The following is an 18,741-nucleotide window of genomic DNA, read 5'->3' as shown; positions in this document are numbered from 1 at the left end:
TTGGTGCCATGTTCGGGGATGGGACTTCTGATTTTCTGCCTCTTACACCATTTTTGCAATGGCTAAGAAGCTCTTTGTCCTTGTGAAAATCCAGGCCTGTATTTACACTAAGGCCTAACTCACCTTGGGGTAAATTTAAAATGACCCTATTTCACTGATGCTTAAATCTCAAACATTATCATCAATAACTATCTAAAAGGAATTGAGAACACATTTCTCTTTTCTGTAGTTTTCAAAAAAAAAGGCTGGGTTGAAAGCTCAAATTAAGATTCCTTCCCTCCTTCAGTCAGCTGACTGAATATTGCCTAAACACCACACGGCTGTTATGTGTTCAATTTTCTCATTTTTCTGTGCAATAAGGATTAATACTAATTGTTGCTACTTTCAGCCTACAGGCCTGCTGCAGTTTAGACTTTTGGGTCCAAAAAGGCAGAATCCAACTGCAATCAGTGATATACTTAGCATTCATTTCAGGAATTAATTAAATTGGTATTAAAGAAAGACATGCGTTTATACGGTGCCTCTTGTGGTCACAGTGTGTCCCTAAACGCTTTGCAGCCAGTTAAGTGCTATAAAAGTGTAGTTGCTATTATAATGTAGGACACAACAGCCAATTTCCACAAATGCCAGCAAGCTGCTATAAGCAGCAATGTGACAATGACCAGATGACCTGTTTTATTAGTTGAAGGATAAATATTGGCCAGGAGACTGTGGAAATCTCCCCTGTTCTTCTTCAAAATAAATTGTGCAAGGATGATTGAATAAAAATGCTAAAGGACTTGAGAGATTTCGTAGTACTAACTGATAATTATTAAACTTGCATAACCTTTTCCTAATACTTTCTGCTTCTCCCTATGGCCCATCATAGAAAATCAGGTGATGAGGTAAAAACAGGTGGCCAATCTGCTTTCACCCATTTCTCACTGGACAATAAAAGTTTAAGCGGGTTATTTTGCTGAAAGGGTTCAAATAGGCACTAACTGGCGCTGTGCTAGCAACAAACACAATTTTGAAAGTCTGCTTTTAGCAATGTAATTTTGGGCCAAATTGTTGATTACTATAATTTGAACTTGCCTTAAGATATTAAAATAGACACCTCGCGGTTCAGCACTAAAGCATGATGGGATGCAGTTTTCATGGAGCAGCGTATGTAGCTCCACAAACCAACTTCTGTTGAAGGTGTGGAGAGTGCTGGCTGACACACAATGGCATGTTTCAGAATCACCCAGGAACCAGAGCAGAGGGCACACAGGTTCTTTGACCCAGCACTGGAGGTCCTGGTGGAGGAAGTCCAGAGGAGGAGGGAGTGATGTACCCACAGGCAGGAGAGAGTCCACCTCGACCTGTCCTTTTGCTCCCTGCTGCAATTAATGCTGCTCTGCCTGCCCTCATCTCCTCCTCCCACACCTCCTGTAGACCAAGGAAGACCTCTGGCAAGATGCCCATGACCAAGCATTCCCTTTCTCCTGATGACTCCTATAAGGTGGAGTAACTCAGCACTTATTCTTTTTAGGTGAAATCTTCAGAGAATTTCCAGAATAAATGTTTATAGAGTCTTCACGTAGTCGTGACAAATCGCCCCAGAAAGTTTCCCAATGCATTTCAAGGTCTTTTTCAAATCTCCAGCAGCAAGTGAAAATTGAAAGGCGAGTATGTCTTTAAGTAGCGCTTGAAATCCTCAATGACAACTTGTTTACTCCTATTCAACTGGTCACTATTAGAAAAGGGCATTAGTTCAAGTGCTACCCATCAAACTGTCGCAAGCCTCGTTAATGCGTGCTAGCAAACAATTTAAGAAGTAAATAGTTATGTAACGATCCTCCAGGCTACTGTTCCTCATGTGTGCTATAAGTCTTTCCCCGAGGTGGAGCCTTGCGCTAAATATGGGCTAAACCAGCGTTGCAGCTCAAAACCCCGACATGGGCAGTTCAGAGACTCTGTAGCATCTAAAGGAGCTGGGCAAAATTGCTCAAAACATTACAGCCTTAGGGCAGAATTTTGCCCTTGATGGGCAGGCGGGCCCCACCGGCTCGGCGGCAGGCGGGTAGCCAATCGCTGCCGCCGAAACAGGCCCCGCCGCCATTTTGAGTGGGTGGGCCAATTAAGGCCCACCCAGCGGGCTGCCCAACGGGAAGCACCATGCGCTTCCTGTGCGGTGCGGGGGGGGAATTTCCCCAACTGTCAGAGTGCGCTCTTTTGCGCATGCACGTGAAAGAGCGGACATCTCCCTGAGACTAAGTGCTGTCTCAGGGAGAGCACTAAAAGTTTTATAAACTTAAAAAATAGAGAAATAAAAAAATTATTAACATGTCTCTCTCATGTGACAATGTCATACGAGATGGGACATCTTAATAAATATCACAAAGTTTGTTAAATTTTTTAAAACAGACATGAAACCTCATCCCGCCGGTGGGTGAGGTTTCATGTTTTTTCAGAAGCTCACTGGGGCTCCTGGCCTGCCCGCCAGCCTTAAGGTTGGATGGGCAGGGCCTTTAATTGGTTTAATTATCCTGTCAATGGCCTCAATTGGCCCTTGACAGGTCGGCGGGCGGACAGCTGATTTCGCTGTCCGCCCGCCTTCCTCAATAGTTAAATGGGGCGGGATGACGTCGGGGGTTTCCCCCTACATCATCCCGCGTCATTTTCGCGTCGGCGAGTCGGCCCCACCCCCAACTTGCCGATGGAAAAATTCTGGCCTTAGAGTGGGATTTATCATCACTCGTTCACTGAGCAGGGGAAGGAAGGGTGATGATGGATATTCCATCCTGCCTTTTATTTGGATGGATTGCTTTCTCCTTTTTAAAAAAAAAACACCGTTTATAAGCTGATTTGTTTGGCTCTGCCAGAACTTCTCAATCGGCAATGTTCCGGATATCGCATTACTGACGGTGCGTGAAGATCCCTGGCAGGACAGGTGAAATTACATTTTAAAATGGGCCAATGAAACACACGTGCATGTACACACACAGTGCATTCATATTTTAAAAAGGAACAACTTTTAGTTTCTTGTTAGGAAATAAGGGGTTTTGCTACTATAGCACCCTAATCAACAGCCGCTGCCCGCTTTAATCGACAGCCGCTGCCCACCCTAATCAACAGCCGCTGCCCGCTTTAATCGACAGCCACTGCCCGCCCTAATCAACAGCCGCTGCCCGCTTTAATCGACAGCCACTGCCCGCCCTGATCGACAGCCGCTGCCCGCCCTGATCGACAGCCACTGCCCACCCTGATCGACAGCCACTGCCCACCCTAATCGACAGCCACTGCCCGCCCTGATCGACAGCCACTGCCCGCCCTGATCGACAGCCACTGCCCGCCCTGATCGACAGCCGCTGCCCGCTTTAATCGACAGCCGCTGCCCGCCTGATCGACAGCCACTGCCCACGCTGATCGACAGCCGCTGCCCGCCCTGATCGACAGCCACTGCCCACCCTAATCGACAGCCACTGCCCGCCCTGATCGACAGCCACTGCCCGCCCTGATCGACAGCCACTGCCTGCCCTGATCGACAGCCGCTGCCCGCTTTAATCGACAGCCGCTGCCCGCCCTGATTGACAGCCACTGCCCGCCCTGATCGACAGCCGCTGCCCGCTTTAATCGACAGCCGCTGCCCGCTTTAATCGACAGCCACTGCCCACGCTGATCGACAGCCAATGTTCTGGAAACAGTCCCTTAAATAGGATCAAGATCTGATTATTTTGAGGTTTGGAGAATTTGTTCCACATTATTGACTAAGAATATTGAGGAGATTTTGCACAATAGAAAATTTAAAACAAACCCATGGCTTGTTGTTTTGCTGTCTTGTTTATTTGAAAAACTTTCAAAACACGCTGATAAAATTCATCATCATTAGATTATTCGTTAATAATTATACATTCATATTTATACTTATGACTACGTCCCTTCCCATGAGTGAATCTTCAGGCAAAAATTCCATTAACATGTCCGAATCAGAGGAGGAAAGCATTAAAAAGGTTTTATAGGAAACAGATAGAATGGACCTTGTGTTGCTAAATATTCAAGGACCAATGAATTTAGGACTGCTGAAAAAAATTAAAAGGAAGTGGATATAATTTCAGTTCCATAAGACAAACTCATAAAGAGTTGGGGACAATCATCAAGGGAGCACTGTGAAGCATAAACAAGTGTATCAACCATTTAGAAGCTGTCCCTTCTTCATATTTTGAGACATCTGTCGACAAGGCCCTAAGCTCTTAAACATATTTTTAATATTGTACAGTTCAGCATTGCATTTTGCATTGCAAAATACAAATTGATTGAGTATTAGCAAACTCAGTGGTGGAAATCACTGAGTACACAAACAATACGATGCGGCTCGGCCACACTATAATGAATAGTTTTACGTCTCACCCTTGGCTCAGTGGTAGCACTCAATCCTCTGAATCAGTAGCTCATTAGACACAGCCTGAGTCCTAGACTTCACATAATCCAGATTGACATCTCAGTGCTGCAGTGTTAGAAGTGTCATCTTTTGGATGAGACATTAATCTTAAACTTCATGCACCCTAGCAGGTGGACATAAAAGATCCAATGCCGCTCTATAAGGAACAAAAGGAGAATTCTCCCTGTACCCTGGCCAGCGTAAGTCCCTCAAGCAATGCCACCAAAGACAGATTAACTGATCCTTCATCTAATTGTTCTTTGTTTGACCCTTATGTGAACATTGACTGTTGTGTTTGCCCATTAAACAGCAACAACTACATTTCAAAATTCCTTGCCTATAAAGTGTTTTGGGACACCCTGAAGATACGAAAGGTGTTACATAAATGCAAGTTCTTTCCTCTTAACACTTCCCCATGATCCATAAAAAAAATAGGCACTTAGATAAGGCACCTGATGATTCTGGAACTGTAAGCCAGGATGAGTTAGTGCCTTCTAGATAAGAGTAGAGGAAAGGAGAGAAAATCTGGGAGATGGGGGTGGGATTGGTTCTATCTGTGTTGTGCTGTGGCTCTCTGTCATACAGATAATATTCTGGAATTTTGCTCTGTGGCATTCTATGGCAGCTCTTGCTGCCCTAATTTAGAAGCCTACCCTGCCATTCTCTTTTCCTGATCCTGCATATTTGCAGCTATACCACTAAATATTTTATGATATTAAAAAATCACGAAGTATTGACAAAAAATGGAAAATGGTCTTCCTTTGAATCCATAGAGAATTTATTAAATTACATTGCTTTTTAAGTATGTATTTTTGGTTGAACTGCTTTTCAATAAAAGTACATATTGGAATTTTAACAACTATAAATAATTAATAAAATGAATGTCAATAATGTGAATGCTGTGAGAGAATGAGCTTCCGTAAGCTCCCATTTTCACCACGGACATGTGGGGAGGGCCGGCTCAATAATATGCAAAAGTAAATGTCTTTCCAAACTAAAAAAAAAATTAATTAAGCTTCCCTGACATGTCAATAACATGTGAAAGGGAGAGAAGAACTTGGTGAAATTGAAGTCACTAGGGAAACGGTACTGAGCAAATTGATGGAGCTGTGGGCTGGTAAGTTTACGGGTCCTGGTGGATTACATCCTGGGGTCTTAAAAGAGGTGGCTAATGAGGTAGTCAATGCACTGGTGTTAATTTCCAAAATTCACTTGATTCTGGAAAGGTTTCATCAGATTGGAGAGTAGCAAATATAGTAGCTCTATTCAAGGAGGGAGGGAGCCAGAAAACAGGAAAATATAGGTCAGTTAGCTTGATGTCTGTCTTGGGGAAATTGTTAGAATCAATCCTTAAGGAGGTTACAGCTGGGCATTTAGAAGAGCTTAAGGCAATCAGAAAGAGTCAGCATGGTTTTAGGAAAGGAAAATCATATTTAACCAACTTATTGGAGTTTTTTGAAGGAGTAACGTGCGTAATGGATAAAGGACAGCCTTCAGATGTAGTGCACTTGGATTTCCAAAAGGCATTTGATAAGGTGCCACATCAAAGGTTATTATGGAAAATAAAAGCATGTAGCGTGCAACTTATTAGCATGGATAGAAGACTGGCTGGCTGGCAGAAAGCAGAGAGTATGCATAAGTGGGTCTTTTTTGGATTGGCAGGATATAATCAGTGGAGTCCCACAGGCAACTTAGATGAGAGGAGTGAAGACATGGTAGCTAAATTTGCAGATGACACAAAGATAGGTAGGAAAGTATGTTGTGAAGAGGACAGGAGGAGGTTGCAGATGGATAGAGAGAGGTTGAATGAGCGGGAAAAGATCTGGCAAATGGAGTTTAATGTGGGAAAATGTGAAGTTCTTCACATTGGCAAGAAGAATGAATAAGCAGAATATTACTTAAATAGAGAACGGCTGCATAATTCTGAGGCGCAACGGGATCTAGGTATTCTAGTCCATGAGTCACAAAAAGTTAGTGTGCAGGTACAGCAAGTAAGTAAGAAGGCTAATGGAATGCTATCCTTTATTATGAGAGGGATTGAACATAAGAGTAAGGATGTTATGCTTCAGTTATACAAGGCATTGGTGAGACCACACCTCAAATACTGTATGCAGTTTTGGTCTCCTTATTTAAGGAAGGAGGTAAATGCATTGGAGGCGGTTCAAAGGAGGTTTGATTGGACAGACTGGGCTTGTTTTCACTGGAGTTAAGGAGAGTGAGGGGTGATTTGATTGAAATATACTAGATCCTGAACGACCTTGACAAGGTGGACGTGGAAAGGATGTTTCTTCTTGTGGGTGAGTCCAGAACTAGGGGGCCCTGATTTAAAATTAGGGGATGCTCTTTTAGGACAGAGATGAGGAGAATTTTTTTTCTTTGAAGGTTGTGAGACTTTGGAACCCTTTGCCTTAGAAGGTGATAGAAGTGGGGTCATTGAATATTTTTAAAGCAGAGGTAAATAGATTCTTGTTAGACAAGGTAATCAAAGGTTATCAGGGTTAGATGGGAATGTGGAAATCAAAATACAAGAATATCAGCTATGATCTTATTGAACGGCAGAGCAGGCTCGAGGGGTGTAATGGTCTACTCCTGTTCCTATTTCTTATGAATGAAATCAAAACTGTGTACATCAAATTTTATTCTTTTTTGCTATCTTTAAAATGGACTTTGGCTGAACCAAAAGATGGCTGCTATAGGTCACATTACTCAGAGGATAGGCCACCTGTCCTGGAAGCTTCCAACAGGAGTTACAAGAACAAATGAGTTCCCATCTCATCCTTGTGGCATCTCGTACCCCATTGTGAAGACATTATAATCTTGAAACCAGGGAACTTGCAGAGATCAAAACTCGTTATTCCTGGAGAGGAATTAATAGACCCATCTCACACCTAGGATTGTCCAGGTCCATTTAAAAAAGGGACCATTGAGGGGAAAGTGGACATCATTTGCATCTTTATAAGCTTATCCCTTTAGAGGAGTCACAGGGTCTGCCCAGACAATAGCTCCCCGAAACATGATCCTCAACATGGATGGTGACTCTTTCAGAGACTAATGACTGGGATATTATAAGCCATAAAACAAAAGCCAAAACCAGACACCAGATACACATCCCTTTGGAAATCATTGTGGAGAAAGGAAGTCACATGATTCGAGTGACCATTTTGAAATTGCTATATTCAGTTGGGAACTGAGAAACAAGCAGTCTGCTGATTACCTCCAACCTGAAAAGAACAACAGCAGGACTCCCAGATGACCAAGCAGCCAGCAACACATCTCAGCTCCTTGAAACCTGTTCATCTGGAAGCCACTGGCCACCACCTGCCAAGCAGAACAAGTCTCTGAATATCAATCTTATCTTGCTGCACTGCCCTCCACTCTAAAGGAAATTTTTTCTGCTGTCTTCAGCCAGGAAATCACTGGAATTGGAAGCTCTCCATGGAGGAATCGTCCCCTGGATCTTGACTTTCTGGATTCTGGAAATCATGTGAACTAATATTCACTTCTCTGGTTCTTTTACTGTTATCCATAGTTGTAAAACTCACTTTTCTTTCTATCCTGCTACTGTATGTGTGTGTGTTTGTTTGTTTGTGTGTGTGTGTGTGTGTGTGTGTGTGTGTGTGTGTGTGTGAGTGAAGTTGCGTACATCTCCCCCACCCCCCACCCCCAGCAACTCCCCAGGTTTGAATGTGGAATAAAGTAACCTCCTGAATTAATCTTAGAGAATTTGCTGTGAGTTACTTATAAAATTGAACCACACAAACTGAGGGTTTGGGGAAACGCATCACAGCTTAGTTTTAAAACAATTAAAGACACATCTGCTTATGGACAGATGGTGAGAGGATAAAGAAGTTCAGTGTGCCGCTCTCTCCCATCCATGACATTCCCCTCTGTCAGCAACAGGATTTTGAATGAGTTCCAGTGAGCACCCATGGAAGAAAAATGCTTTTGTTTATACTGTACAGGTAATTCACAAATGCAATAATGACAGCAAAGTTTCAGTTGATATGTTGTATTTTCATTAAAGTGGTAGTGATTCTCTATTATATGTATTGGATTAATAATTATGTAGTTGACTGGCTGTGGTCAGTAGTTGAAATGTTTAATGTGATGTGCCATTGTGCCCCCATAGCACCCTATGATCTTTCCCAGCATCTTGTGAAATGTTTCAATTTTAATTTTCAACATAGCTGCACAGACTTTTTCATTTACTAATGAGGTGAAAATTCTTCATAGGGTGTTAGTGTCATCACATTATCGTCTTAACATGCCCAGTAGAGAAGTATGTTCCATGGCCTTAATTTTAAATGCCACAGATTATGTAGATATAAGCAAATTATTTCAATTAGAATGCAACTATAAATCTATAAGACTCAATTTCAAAATTAATAAGCCTCAAGCGGGACTCGCGACCAGAAGAAACGGTTTAAGTTGTGTACACAGGAACAACACTTGCAGCAAATACAATAATTCCTTAAAAAAAAAGTTAGATAAAATCTGCTTGGAAACAAGACAGAAATCTATAATGATAAATATGGTCTGAAATGATCAAATAGTCCTCGAGAGACAATAGTTGGGAATTTCCTCTGAGTTCCTCCACCTCTGACACCATAATTTCACTGGAAGAGCGGCACAAAAACAAAGCTCTGCCACACTTCTGATAAAGTTATGGTGATAGAGTGGGAGTAGCTCAAAGGAAATTCCCATCCAGTGGCTCATGTGCTACTAGGGCTGAGGAGCAATGTTCTGTGTCGAGGCCAGCAGGTCAGATATGAATCGTGGAAATGAATAAATATTCAGGAGCTTTGTTTAATTAATTTTTGGAGTCTGGAAGTGTATGTTGTGACATTACCTTTAGGACCTTAGCTAAATGAATTTGATCCATTAAAGGGTATAAGGTCTATGAAAGTTTGTGTGACCTTTTCTCACTCCATGCTGTGTATGCTCTTAGTGTATTTGTGCTGTCGGTGAAATAGTTTTGAAGACAATTCTCCTGGACACAAATGCAGCTACATTTCTTTCCAAATGTCTGCATGGAAGAGATAGAGTTTCAAAATCAATTCCAATTCATATTATTTGTGCTTTCCCACTAATTAAAATTCCATTTGATAAACATATGTACCCAAGTGGTCTACTTAAGTCTTGGGGTAAAATTGTTAAATTGTATTACTAATGTTCTGGTGTTAAATAATGTTAGATCTATTGTATTACTTTGCAGATTTTAGAACTTCACTATCAAATATTTATTCATAAACTTCACTGATGTGTTACGTTAATTTAATGCCATATATCTTCGAGTAATAGTTAATCTTGTGTAAAAGTTTGCCCCCAGACTTTCTACTTATTACCCGCTCACTGCTGAAGTCAAACTCGCCCTGGTGCAAACCTACTCATTCAGAGGTGTCTGTTCAGTTCCTCATGTCTGTGCAGAATAATAAAAAATACTTTTTGGCTCCTTATTTGTATTAGTTTTGGTGGGGGGTGGGATGGAAAGTTGGTGGGAATAGTCTCTGACCAGGCAACTCGGTGATCGGCTGATGTTAGACCATAAACAGTTAGGTAGTGAGACGATGGGAGAGGTAGGATTTCAACCCCTTGAAAATATTACTCATTTATGAGTCAATCCCACCCCCTCCTTCCTTTTTGGCTAAAAATCTGGTCTCAGAATCTGGACTTTTATATGAGTATATATGGTGTTCCATTAAGCAGATGAGTGAGCCACAACCACTTGCATTTATACCACTGTTGTCTGAAACATAAAAATGACCTAAAATTGAAAGGTAATTAATAAAACATTTAAAAAAAGATACCAAATGAAAAAATCCAAACATTTTGATTCTTTATTGATCTGTTGTATACTCACTAGCTTTTTAAAAAACTTACTCACTCTAGCACAAGGCTCCACTTTTAAGTTATTTTTATTAGTGCCATTTCTGTGCTTGTAAGTGGTTTCAAAAACCAGGGATTTAGTGGACAGGGACCAATTTGATGATCCAATAGCAAAACAGTGCGGATGCTGGAATTTGATGATACTGTTTGTTACACATTGAGTAACTGTATTGGCATTGCTGGACCAAAACAGGAAGGGCTACTAAAAAACTCTGGACTGAATTTTGATGGTAATGGGGAAGTCCCACTGCCGGGCTGAAAGTGGACTGGTTGTTTCAACCGGCGACTTTTTGCCAGCAGCGGCCAATCAAAATACCGCCGCCGAGGCCGCCATCCAATTAAGGACAGTGGCCCACCCCCAAGAGCTGCCGACTTACCTCAATGGCAGAGTGCCCTTGAAAACAGGTTTTTAAGGTTGGAGGATGCCAGCGATTAGGGGTAAGGGTGGTGCTGAGCACAGGCACTACGATTATCGTGAGGGAGGCCTTTGCTGCTGGGAGGCCCCTTCTTGGGCCATGGAGAGCCCATAAAGGAGGGTATTCCTTGGAACTCACTGGGAGGCTGTTGGATTGGGGTGAAATTTTGTGCAGCTCCCATGACTGGGAAATGGAGTGAGCTGGGGCACTTAATTAAGCAAAAGACAAAATGTCAGCTTCCCCCATGGTGGGATGAAAGTTGGTTATTAAGTTGGCAGCAGAATGCAGGAGGATAGTGCTTCATGCAGGCAAGCAGCGAGAACCCCTTTTTAATACATTAGTGTGCCATGCATGCTCATTGAAACACAGCTTCACCAGATTAAAATGAACCTTTGGAATTAAATATGCAGTAAATGAGAAACAAGTGGCTTCAGATTCATGACTGGTTAAAGGTGGTGTGCAGCAAGAAGGCATAGCCTTCCTGGTGGATTTGGACTGAGTAGGAACTGCTTTTCTTGTATGGGGAGAGTTGTTGCACCAGCAGAGAGGAGGATTGATGCATTGAGATTGGGTGGTGGCCTTGAAAGGGGAAGGGGTCTTGGCTGACTGATGGAGGGAGGGACAGAGGTGGACAGCCATATGAAGGCATGTGGAGGACAGAGGGAGGAAGCTGGACTAGAGAAGGAAGGTCAATGTCTATGGACTGTGGTAGGTCAATCATAATTGTGGGAAGATCAAGGGTTATAGAGGGGAGGTCAGCAGTGATGGAGGGAGGTTCAATGCTGATGGATGGCAGGTCAAGGGTAATGAAGGGAAAATGCAGTGCGCTGGGAGGGTGGGAGTGCTGACTGATGGTGACAGGGTTGGGGAACGCTTTAGGGTGAATGAAAATTGGTCAAGGGTGATGGGAGGGTGGGTGGAGGGTCACTGAAGGCAGGGCTAGGACAATGAAGTGACGCATAAGACAGGCCCATTACACGCCATTGCATCCAGATTCCAGCCAGAGTGAGGCCTCTGCAAGATCTCTTTATCTTCTCATGAAATGTTGCTATGTAAGTGCCAGCAGATCCAAGGAATACAAACTCCTCACAAGTAGCCAGACTGCTGCTGTTGGATGGCAAGGTGTGGATGCCTGCCTGTGTGTCAGTCAAATATGACACCCAGACCTTCGACCCCATGAAGTAATGGCAGATCTGGCTACTTCCACTTATCCCCACTGCATGATTGACCGGGACTCTCGCCTCTGCACATCTAATTGGTTGGCATGATTGCAATTTGGCGGTGGCTAGCCGCTCTATCTCTGCATGAAAGTGCAGCACACTCCCAGTCCCACCCATTGTGACCCTTGATACGAGAGGAAGATTCCGCCCAGGGTTGAGTATTTACAGTGGCCACCTAAATGACTCAATTGGCCCTCTCAGTGGGCTTCAAACCACCAACTTTCTTGCCGCTGACAAAAATGGCATGGCAATGGGAAGGCATTGGGCTCCCCTCCCAATGCCTTCCTCCCCATTTTGCCTGCCCTCCTGCCACCTAGCCTGTCACAAAATTGCCCAGAAAATTCACATTTTGTGTTCACATCAAAAAGGCAATTTCCATAAGAGGATTTATCTGTATGAGACCAATGAAGAATGAAAGTCACGAGAATATGATGTTTACCTTCATAAGAAGTTAAGCCTTCTAAGGAGCTAAGCCTTGTTAGCCTAAAATCAAAACTGAAGGGCTAAATCGTTAAGTTTTGTTTCTTCAGCTTTTAAGAGAAGCAAGTTTAGTTCAGTAAGATGAGACAACTGAAGCTTATGGTGTGCATGGTTTCGGAGGTCTGGGGTTCTTTATATGCCTGAGATGACTACACATGCTGCAAGTGTCTCCAGTTGTAATCAAAATGGTAATTGATGTTGCTAATAAAAGGCAATTCTAAAATATATCAAATTTCAATCTGATTCTGTGGGGAGGGCCTACACTGGGGGAGCCTCAGTGAAAAGTGACATGGTAGCCACAGAACACTCAAGATTGGTCATCAATCTTGACTCCTATCCAATAGTTCCATGGATCTCTGGTTGGCGATATTTCTGTTTCACTGCATGGTAAGTAATAGCTAGCTGTGTAGCAATATAATGAACAGACTAACTACAGAGGCATTAGGATTGTTTAGTTATGCGCAGCTTTGTTGCATCATGTATTGGAGCTGATATGAAAAACTGGTAAAGTGGCAGTCTCATATTCAAGGACACTCCCTGACTACAACTGTCTTTGAGTTTGGAGTGGGTTGGTCAAATTTGACCTCATGTGTTGCAGCTTCTCCTAAGAGTGTAAATAACTGATCAACAATGGACACTGAACCAAAGGAGAAAAGATTAGGAGGAGCTACAGAAAGCGTAACGGGTGTAAAGGAGAATTAAGAGAGTTAGAAATGTAATTGTTTAGGAAGGGTCTTCAGAGATTGGACTCCAGGTGACTGGAAGCAATGGCTGTATGTTGGAGGGCATTGGTGTGGGCAGATAAACGTGAGGCCACAGCCAGAAGCATGAGCAGTTTGAGGAAGGGAGTTGCACAGTTGGAGGGGTCTATGAAGATGGGAAGGAGCAATGGCAGGGAGGGATTTAAAGATAAATGCTATAGTTGAGTAATATCATGTATATAACAGATTATGCATGTACCAACAAGTCATTTTAATTAAATATATTTTAAAAATACAGTGTGAAACTGTCAGCTCTTTTCATCTGTCACCTCCAGTACCATCTGGTTTGACTGTATTTTTCTGTGTATTATTTTCTTTCTAGGAACCTGGGTGACATTTGGAGGTCAGATTTCCGATGAGGTAAGAACGGTTTTATTCGTTTAAGAGTGTGGCGTTGTGTGATTTTTGAAGAATTAATTAATTGTATTATATTTGGAACTAACATTTCTGAAGCAATTGTAATCTGAAACAGATTTATACCTAATGTGGAATGTACAATTCCAAGTTAAACAGCTAGAGGCTGAAGGTGAAAATTTAAAAAATGTTTCTTAAATTCCAGTACGTACAGAACCTATGCCTGCTCTCAATAGGCGTGGTTTCTGCAGAAACTAATCGGGCAGGATTTTACAGTTCTGCCGGCGGGGAGACCAGATGGCCTTCCCACCGCCCTCCCGCCTGCCCCGAGCTGTCCACAATTCTATGGTGGCCTTTACGTGGGCAAGCAGGGGAGAAGCTTGGAAAGTCACCCTGATCAGGCCTCAGGTGGGAAGGGGGGTGTCGCCTCCTTCAACAGCCTCCTTTCCACATTGGGCACCATTCAACAAGGCCTGCCCCCCATGGGTGATTTCCACCCCCCCCCCCCCAACCGCCTCAACCACCCCGATCTCTCCATCAAGACCCCGTCCACCTTTCTCCACCAACCCAGGCCTCACCTCCCAACCCCACCATGAGACCACCCACACTTACCCTGTCCTGGACTCCGGGGATTTGAATCTGGGGACTGCTTTAGTAATAGTCCTGGCCTCAGCTGCTACTGGTGCTGCTAGAACTACAGTGCTACTGGGTCAGTCTTCCTGAGTAAGGAGCAGAAATCCCATCTCCTAAGTGGCTGAAGGGCAACCAGTGTCGGGTGGGGATGTGTACCCCATTGACTCTTTGGGTGGCAGGGTGGGAAACCCTGCCATCTGAAAATTCCTGCCCATGAAGGCATAATGGACAGGCATCCTAGGAAGACCCTCATTTGTGCTGCAAACGACTCTTGTAGACATCTGGGGAGTAGGTGGGACTCCCACCCAATATCACCTGATAGAATGAAGGGCAAAGGATTCCTGGTTTCTTCCCCAACCCAGCCAAATTTCACAACTTTTCCCATGCTAGGTATTTCAGCCTTTTAATATTTTAATTATTCTGAAGCATTGGACAGAAAACATACTTAAGGTGATAAATATTATTCTCATAAAAGTTCAAAGTATGTTTTATGAATCTGTACTCAACTCTGTCCAGCCATCATGTTTCTATTACCAACCGTTACTTTTTCCAGTCAGCTGTAATGAAACATTATTTTCTAAGTGTATTTTAATAATTTGACAAACATATTGACTGTGATTATGGGTACTGTACTGCTGCTGGTGCCAGCACTACTGAATCCCCGAAGCCATGAAATGGCACTGGCCATGCTGCCTGTCACTTCTGGTGCATTCCAGATGGTGCTCCTTGCTGGGCTAGATGTTAGGGCGGCTGTTCCATGTGTACAGTGACAGCATGAGGAGAGTACTGATTGTGACATTAATGAACTAATCTGGCTGATTTGGTGCATGTTTCACAAACTTGAGGTGGAATTTTCCATGCCTGGTGGTGTCGGGCATCATGGCGGGCATGAGCGGACAATATGGCGGGAAGGCCAAAAATCAGTTTCACAATGTCACGAAGCCAGGATCTAATTGTTCGCTCCACCCATCAATGGCGGGCCGCGTTTCCCGCTGCTGCACATCAGGAATGTCATTGCAATACATCTGCATGTCATTATAAGCCAAGCTTGCCGGAATAATCCCCCACACTGGATCATGCAAAGCTGCACTTTCACTCGGGACTTTGAGGCTTATTTGCTGACTTTGCTTCGGGCAGCACTCGTGGTCATCAGCGCCAGGCTTCGCAGGTAGCACCACATCACTTTTAGGGGGGGCTCACGGGCAGGTCTCTACTTACGAGACCTGCCGTAAGGTGGGGCTGGCATTTCAGTGGCTGCAGGGCTAGGACTTGCTTGGGGAAGGTGGAGAAGTGACCTCAGTCAAAGGAAGAGGCTGCAGGGCAAGGGCTGTACTGGGGAAGAGGGGTGTCCTAAGGTGTGCAGGGGGCACACGTTGATCTGTGCAAGTGGCATCAAGAGTGTTAGGGCTGAGGAGGTAGTCACCAGAGAAGATGAGGCCAGATGAAGATGTGAGGGTATATGTGAGAGAGTGAGCGGTGATGTCCCTTTGGCTGGCAGTGAGTGAGATGCCAGTGATTGTGCGATGGGCTTGTGTGTGTGTGTGAGTTTAGAGTGATGAGATGGTTTCCTTACCCTGGTGGCACGGATGGGATCATTCATTATCTTTCTGCTCTGGATAGCCAACCTCTTCTGTGCAGCGTTAGCAGTGACCACCTCTGCCACCGCCTCCCAAACCGGAGTGGTGGTGTTGCTTCCCCTCCTGTGGCCAGAGCGGGAGTAGAGGATGTCACGGCAGACCTATTAGGCGTCACTGAAATTGGGGGGGCTGCAGTCTTCTTGCTTTTCAGGGCCATGTCTTCTGTGCAGCAGTCCTGGGCTAGAAGCACGGAGAGGTATGTGCGCAGCTGCACTTTAAATATGGCGCCCAGCATGAGGAGGTGGCGAGGTGATGTGTGGCAGGCGAATGAGAGCCCGCCTGCCATCGAAACAGCGTGTTTCCTGGGAATGCATGATTAATGAGGCAGGATTGGGATGATACGGCGTGAAAAGCCACCATTGCAACCGGCGAGTAAAACGTTCTTTTTCCTGCCCACTACCATACTTAGTGCAAATCTGGGACAATTGCACCCTTGGTCTGCGTGTATCCACTGAACGTCTGTGCCAATCACTCTGTAGTGAACCAGGGACCTCCCCCACGATCCCACACTTCCTCACTCTTGTTAGTTAAAGGGCCACCAACTTGCAGGCGAGGTGCTTTTGACTTCCTTCTGCTGTGGTAAAGTTAGTGGAAGCGCTGTGACTTGTTTTGGGGGGTTTTGTGGTGAGCTGCCACATATTTTGGGGAGGCCAGAAGATTTGGGGATCAAAGTCAGCAGCAAGTGTGATGTAGTCCAGTGCCTCTGGGTCTGTGACATGACCAGTAAAATGGAATAGAGACTATAAAAAGGGAAAGCTCTGTGAAGAAGGAGGAGGAAGGAGGTTATTCACCAAAGACCCAACCCACCACATTGTTTTGGTCTCAGTTGAGACCAGTAACTTTCTTTTATAAAAGAGGAAATCAAAAATCCCAGTTACTTTCTGAAAGAATGAAGCCACAAGATTTCATGGTTTAAAACAAAAGAATTTTTTACTGTTCAAGAGTTAAACAAAGCAAATACTGAATACTATCTTGGATAACTACCTATACTCTAAAACCCAGAATCAACATAAGTTAAACATGAATTAACAGGCAAATTGTGGTTGATTATAAATTATAAATTATATATTAATTGGCAGATACAGCTGAGACTGACCTTACAAATTGGCTTGGCAGTCCACTCAGCACCTATATCATCAGTCTCAGTCACAAAGTCCTTCAGGACTCTGCCTTCCTCACAGAATTTCCATTCCTCTTCTCAGATTTAGCCTGATCCCCAGCCTGCAACAGCGCACAACCAACCATAGGCACAGTCTTCACCAAAAATGGTACAAATCTAAAGAACCTTCTCGACTCTGCTTACAAAGGTCTGGATGGTGTAGATCCACCAATGTTATCTTCAAGTAACAGAAACAGCTGCAGCAGCTGTATATTTGCCTATTTTGAGCTTCTGAATCTGGCCTCCGCCTTCTTCAACCTGCCTGTGCTGCACCATTGGGATTATCATCTGAGCTCTGATAACTCTCTGTCCTTTTATGTGGTGTTAACCGGTTTCAGTTTTCCCAGAAGTTTTGGTTTCCATTCTCAGTTTCAGCTTTAGTTTCCTTTCTCAGTTTCCCTTTTCAATTAGGGTCTCTTTCAAAAAATACAAGCTTTTGGAACCACAGATTCCATCACAGCATGTTCCTTGAGAGCAGTTCTCTTACCTCAGCCTCACCTAGGAGCCGTGTCTGTGGAGACTCAGATTCAACAAGTAAGACGCCATAGAACTGCCATCTCCTTCAACACAACCTGGAGCGTCACACCAGAGTGAGGATGGTGTTGTCAGTAAAGGTCACAGTGGCATTAAACTTCTATGCTTCCAGAGTTTTCCAGGTAGGAGCGGACAACATATCCAATATCTCCCTGTACGCCATCCATCAGCACATACAGGAGATGTATGCCAGGATAGCAAATTCATTGTTTTCTTCCTCAGCAGGGAGAATCAGGAGAAGCAGGGCACATGGCTTTGCCAGGATATCGAGATTGCCAATAGTGCAGGGCACATAGCTCTGAGGGGTTCTCATGTCAATAGGATGAGGTATAAGACCCACAAGAGCTCCCATTCCATCAACGTGCTGTTGGTATGCAACCATACAGAGTACATCATGTCATTGAATGCCTGCTATCTCAGCAACAGCCATGGGGCCTTCATTCTGACCCAGTTTGCCATTCTTGCTGTCTTTACACCTCCAAGAATACCCAGACAGTGACGGCTCAGGGACGAAGGTTACCACCTCTACACCTGGCTCCCCTCTGCCTCCTGTCCATGCGGGCACAACGCACTTATAATAAGAGCCATGAAATCACCAGGAACATCATGGAGCAGACCATTGACATGCTGAAACAGTGGCCGGAATTTTATCAAAAGGCCAGGAAGTCCAATCTCATGGACTGAAAATAGGTCCCGAGCCCACTCTGGCAGATGGTGGATGGGGGGACACCAGGCAGAATTTTGCTGGCAGTGGCCAATTAAGAGGCCACCACCGGAACCGCTATCCAATTGAGGGCAGTGACCCATCTCTCAGAGCTGCTGGCCCAGTCAAAGTGTCGGAAGCTCACCAGCCTCAGCAGTACAGCCAGTAGAGGTTGCCGCTGCTGAGGCTGTAGGAAGAGGAAAAGGGCACCTTCGAAGGTGTCCCTGTGCCAGTGCCAGGCAGGCAGGCCCCGGCGATCGGAGGGTGAAGCTTTTCAATGGTCATGTTGGAGCTGTGGAGACAGTCTTGCTGCTTGGGGGCTCCTCCATGGGCCATGGTCATGGAGCTTCCATAAAAGGGCACCCCCCCAGCCCCCAACCCCCCCAAGTAAAATTCTGGTTGTGCGGGAGGTGGGGAGCAGTAAGTAGCTGTATATTGGTTTAATTAGCCTCTGGCCTTCATTCAGCAGGCAGCTGGCTGCTGACTTTTTCGCCCTTGAAAATATCCCATGGTGGCAGGAAGATGTCGGGCTCCACTCCCAATGCCTCCCGTTGTC

At 44.5% G+C, this 18,741-nt stretch overlaps 1 protein-coding gene across 2 annotated transcripts in view; it reads left to right on the top strand.

The window, feature by feature from the left end:
• Positions 1–18,741, top strand: part of kcnab1a (potassium voltage-gated channel subfamily A regulatory beta subunit 1a) — a 407,972-nt gene that overhangs the window by 274,889 nt on the left and 114,342 nt on the right. For both annotated transcript variants that reach the window (XM_078563807.1, XM_078563806.1), the window contains one exon: positions 13,488–13,525. In XM_078563807.1, the coding sequence (XP_078419933.1) occupies positions 13,488–13,525 (38 nt within the window). The remainder of the gene's footprint in view (positions 1–13,487; positions 13,526–18,741) is intronic.

The sequence above is a fragment of the Cetorhinus maximus genome, chromosome 19 (genome assembly GCF_964194155.1).
Source record: "Cetorhinus maximus chromosome 19, sCetMax3.hap1.1, whole genome shotgun sequence".
Taxonomy (NCBI): Eukaryota; Metazoa; Chordata; class Chondrichthyes; order Lamniformes; family Cetorhinidae; genus Cetorhinus; species Cetorhinus maximus.
This window is presented reverse-complemented; position numbering and strand designations above follow the sequence as displayed.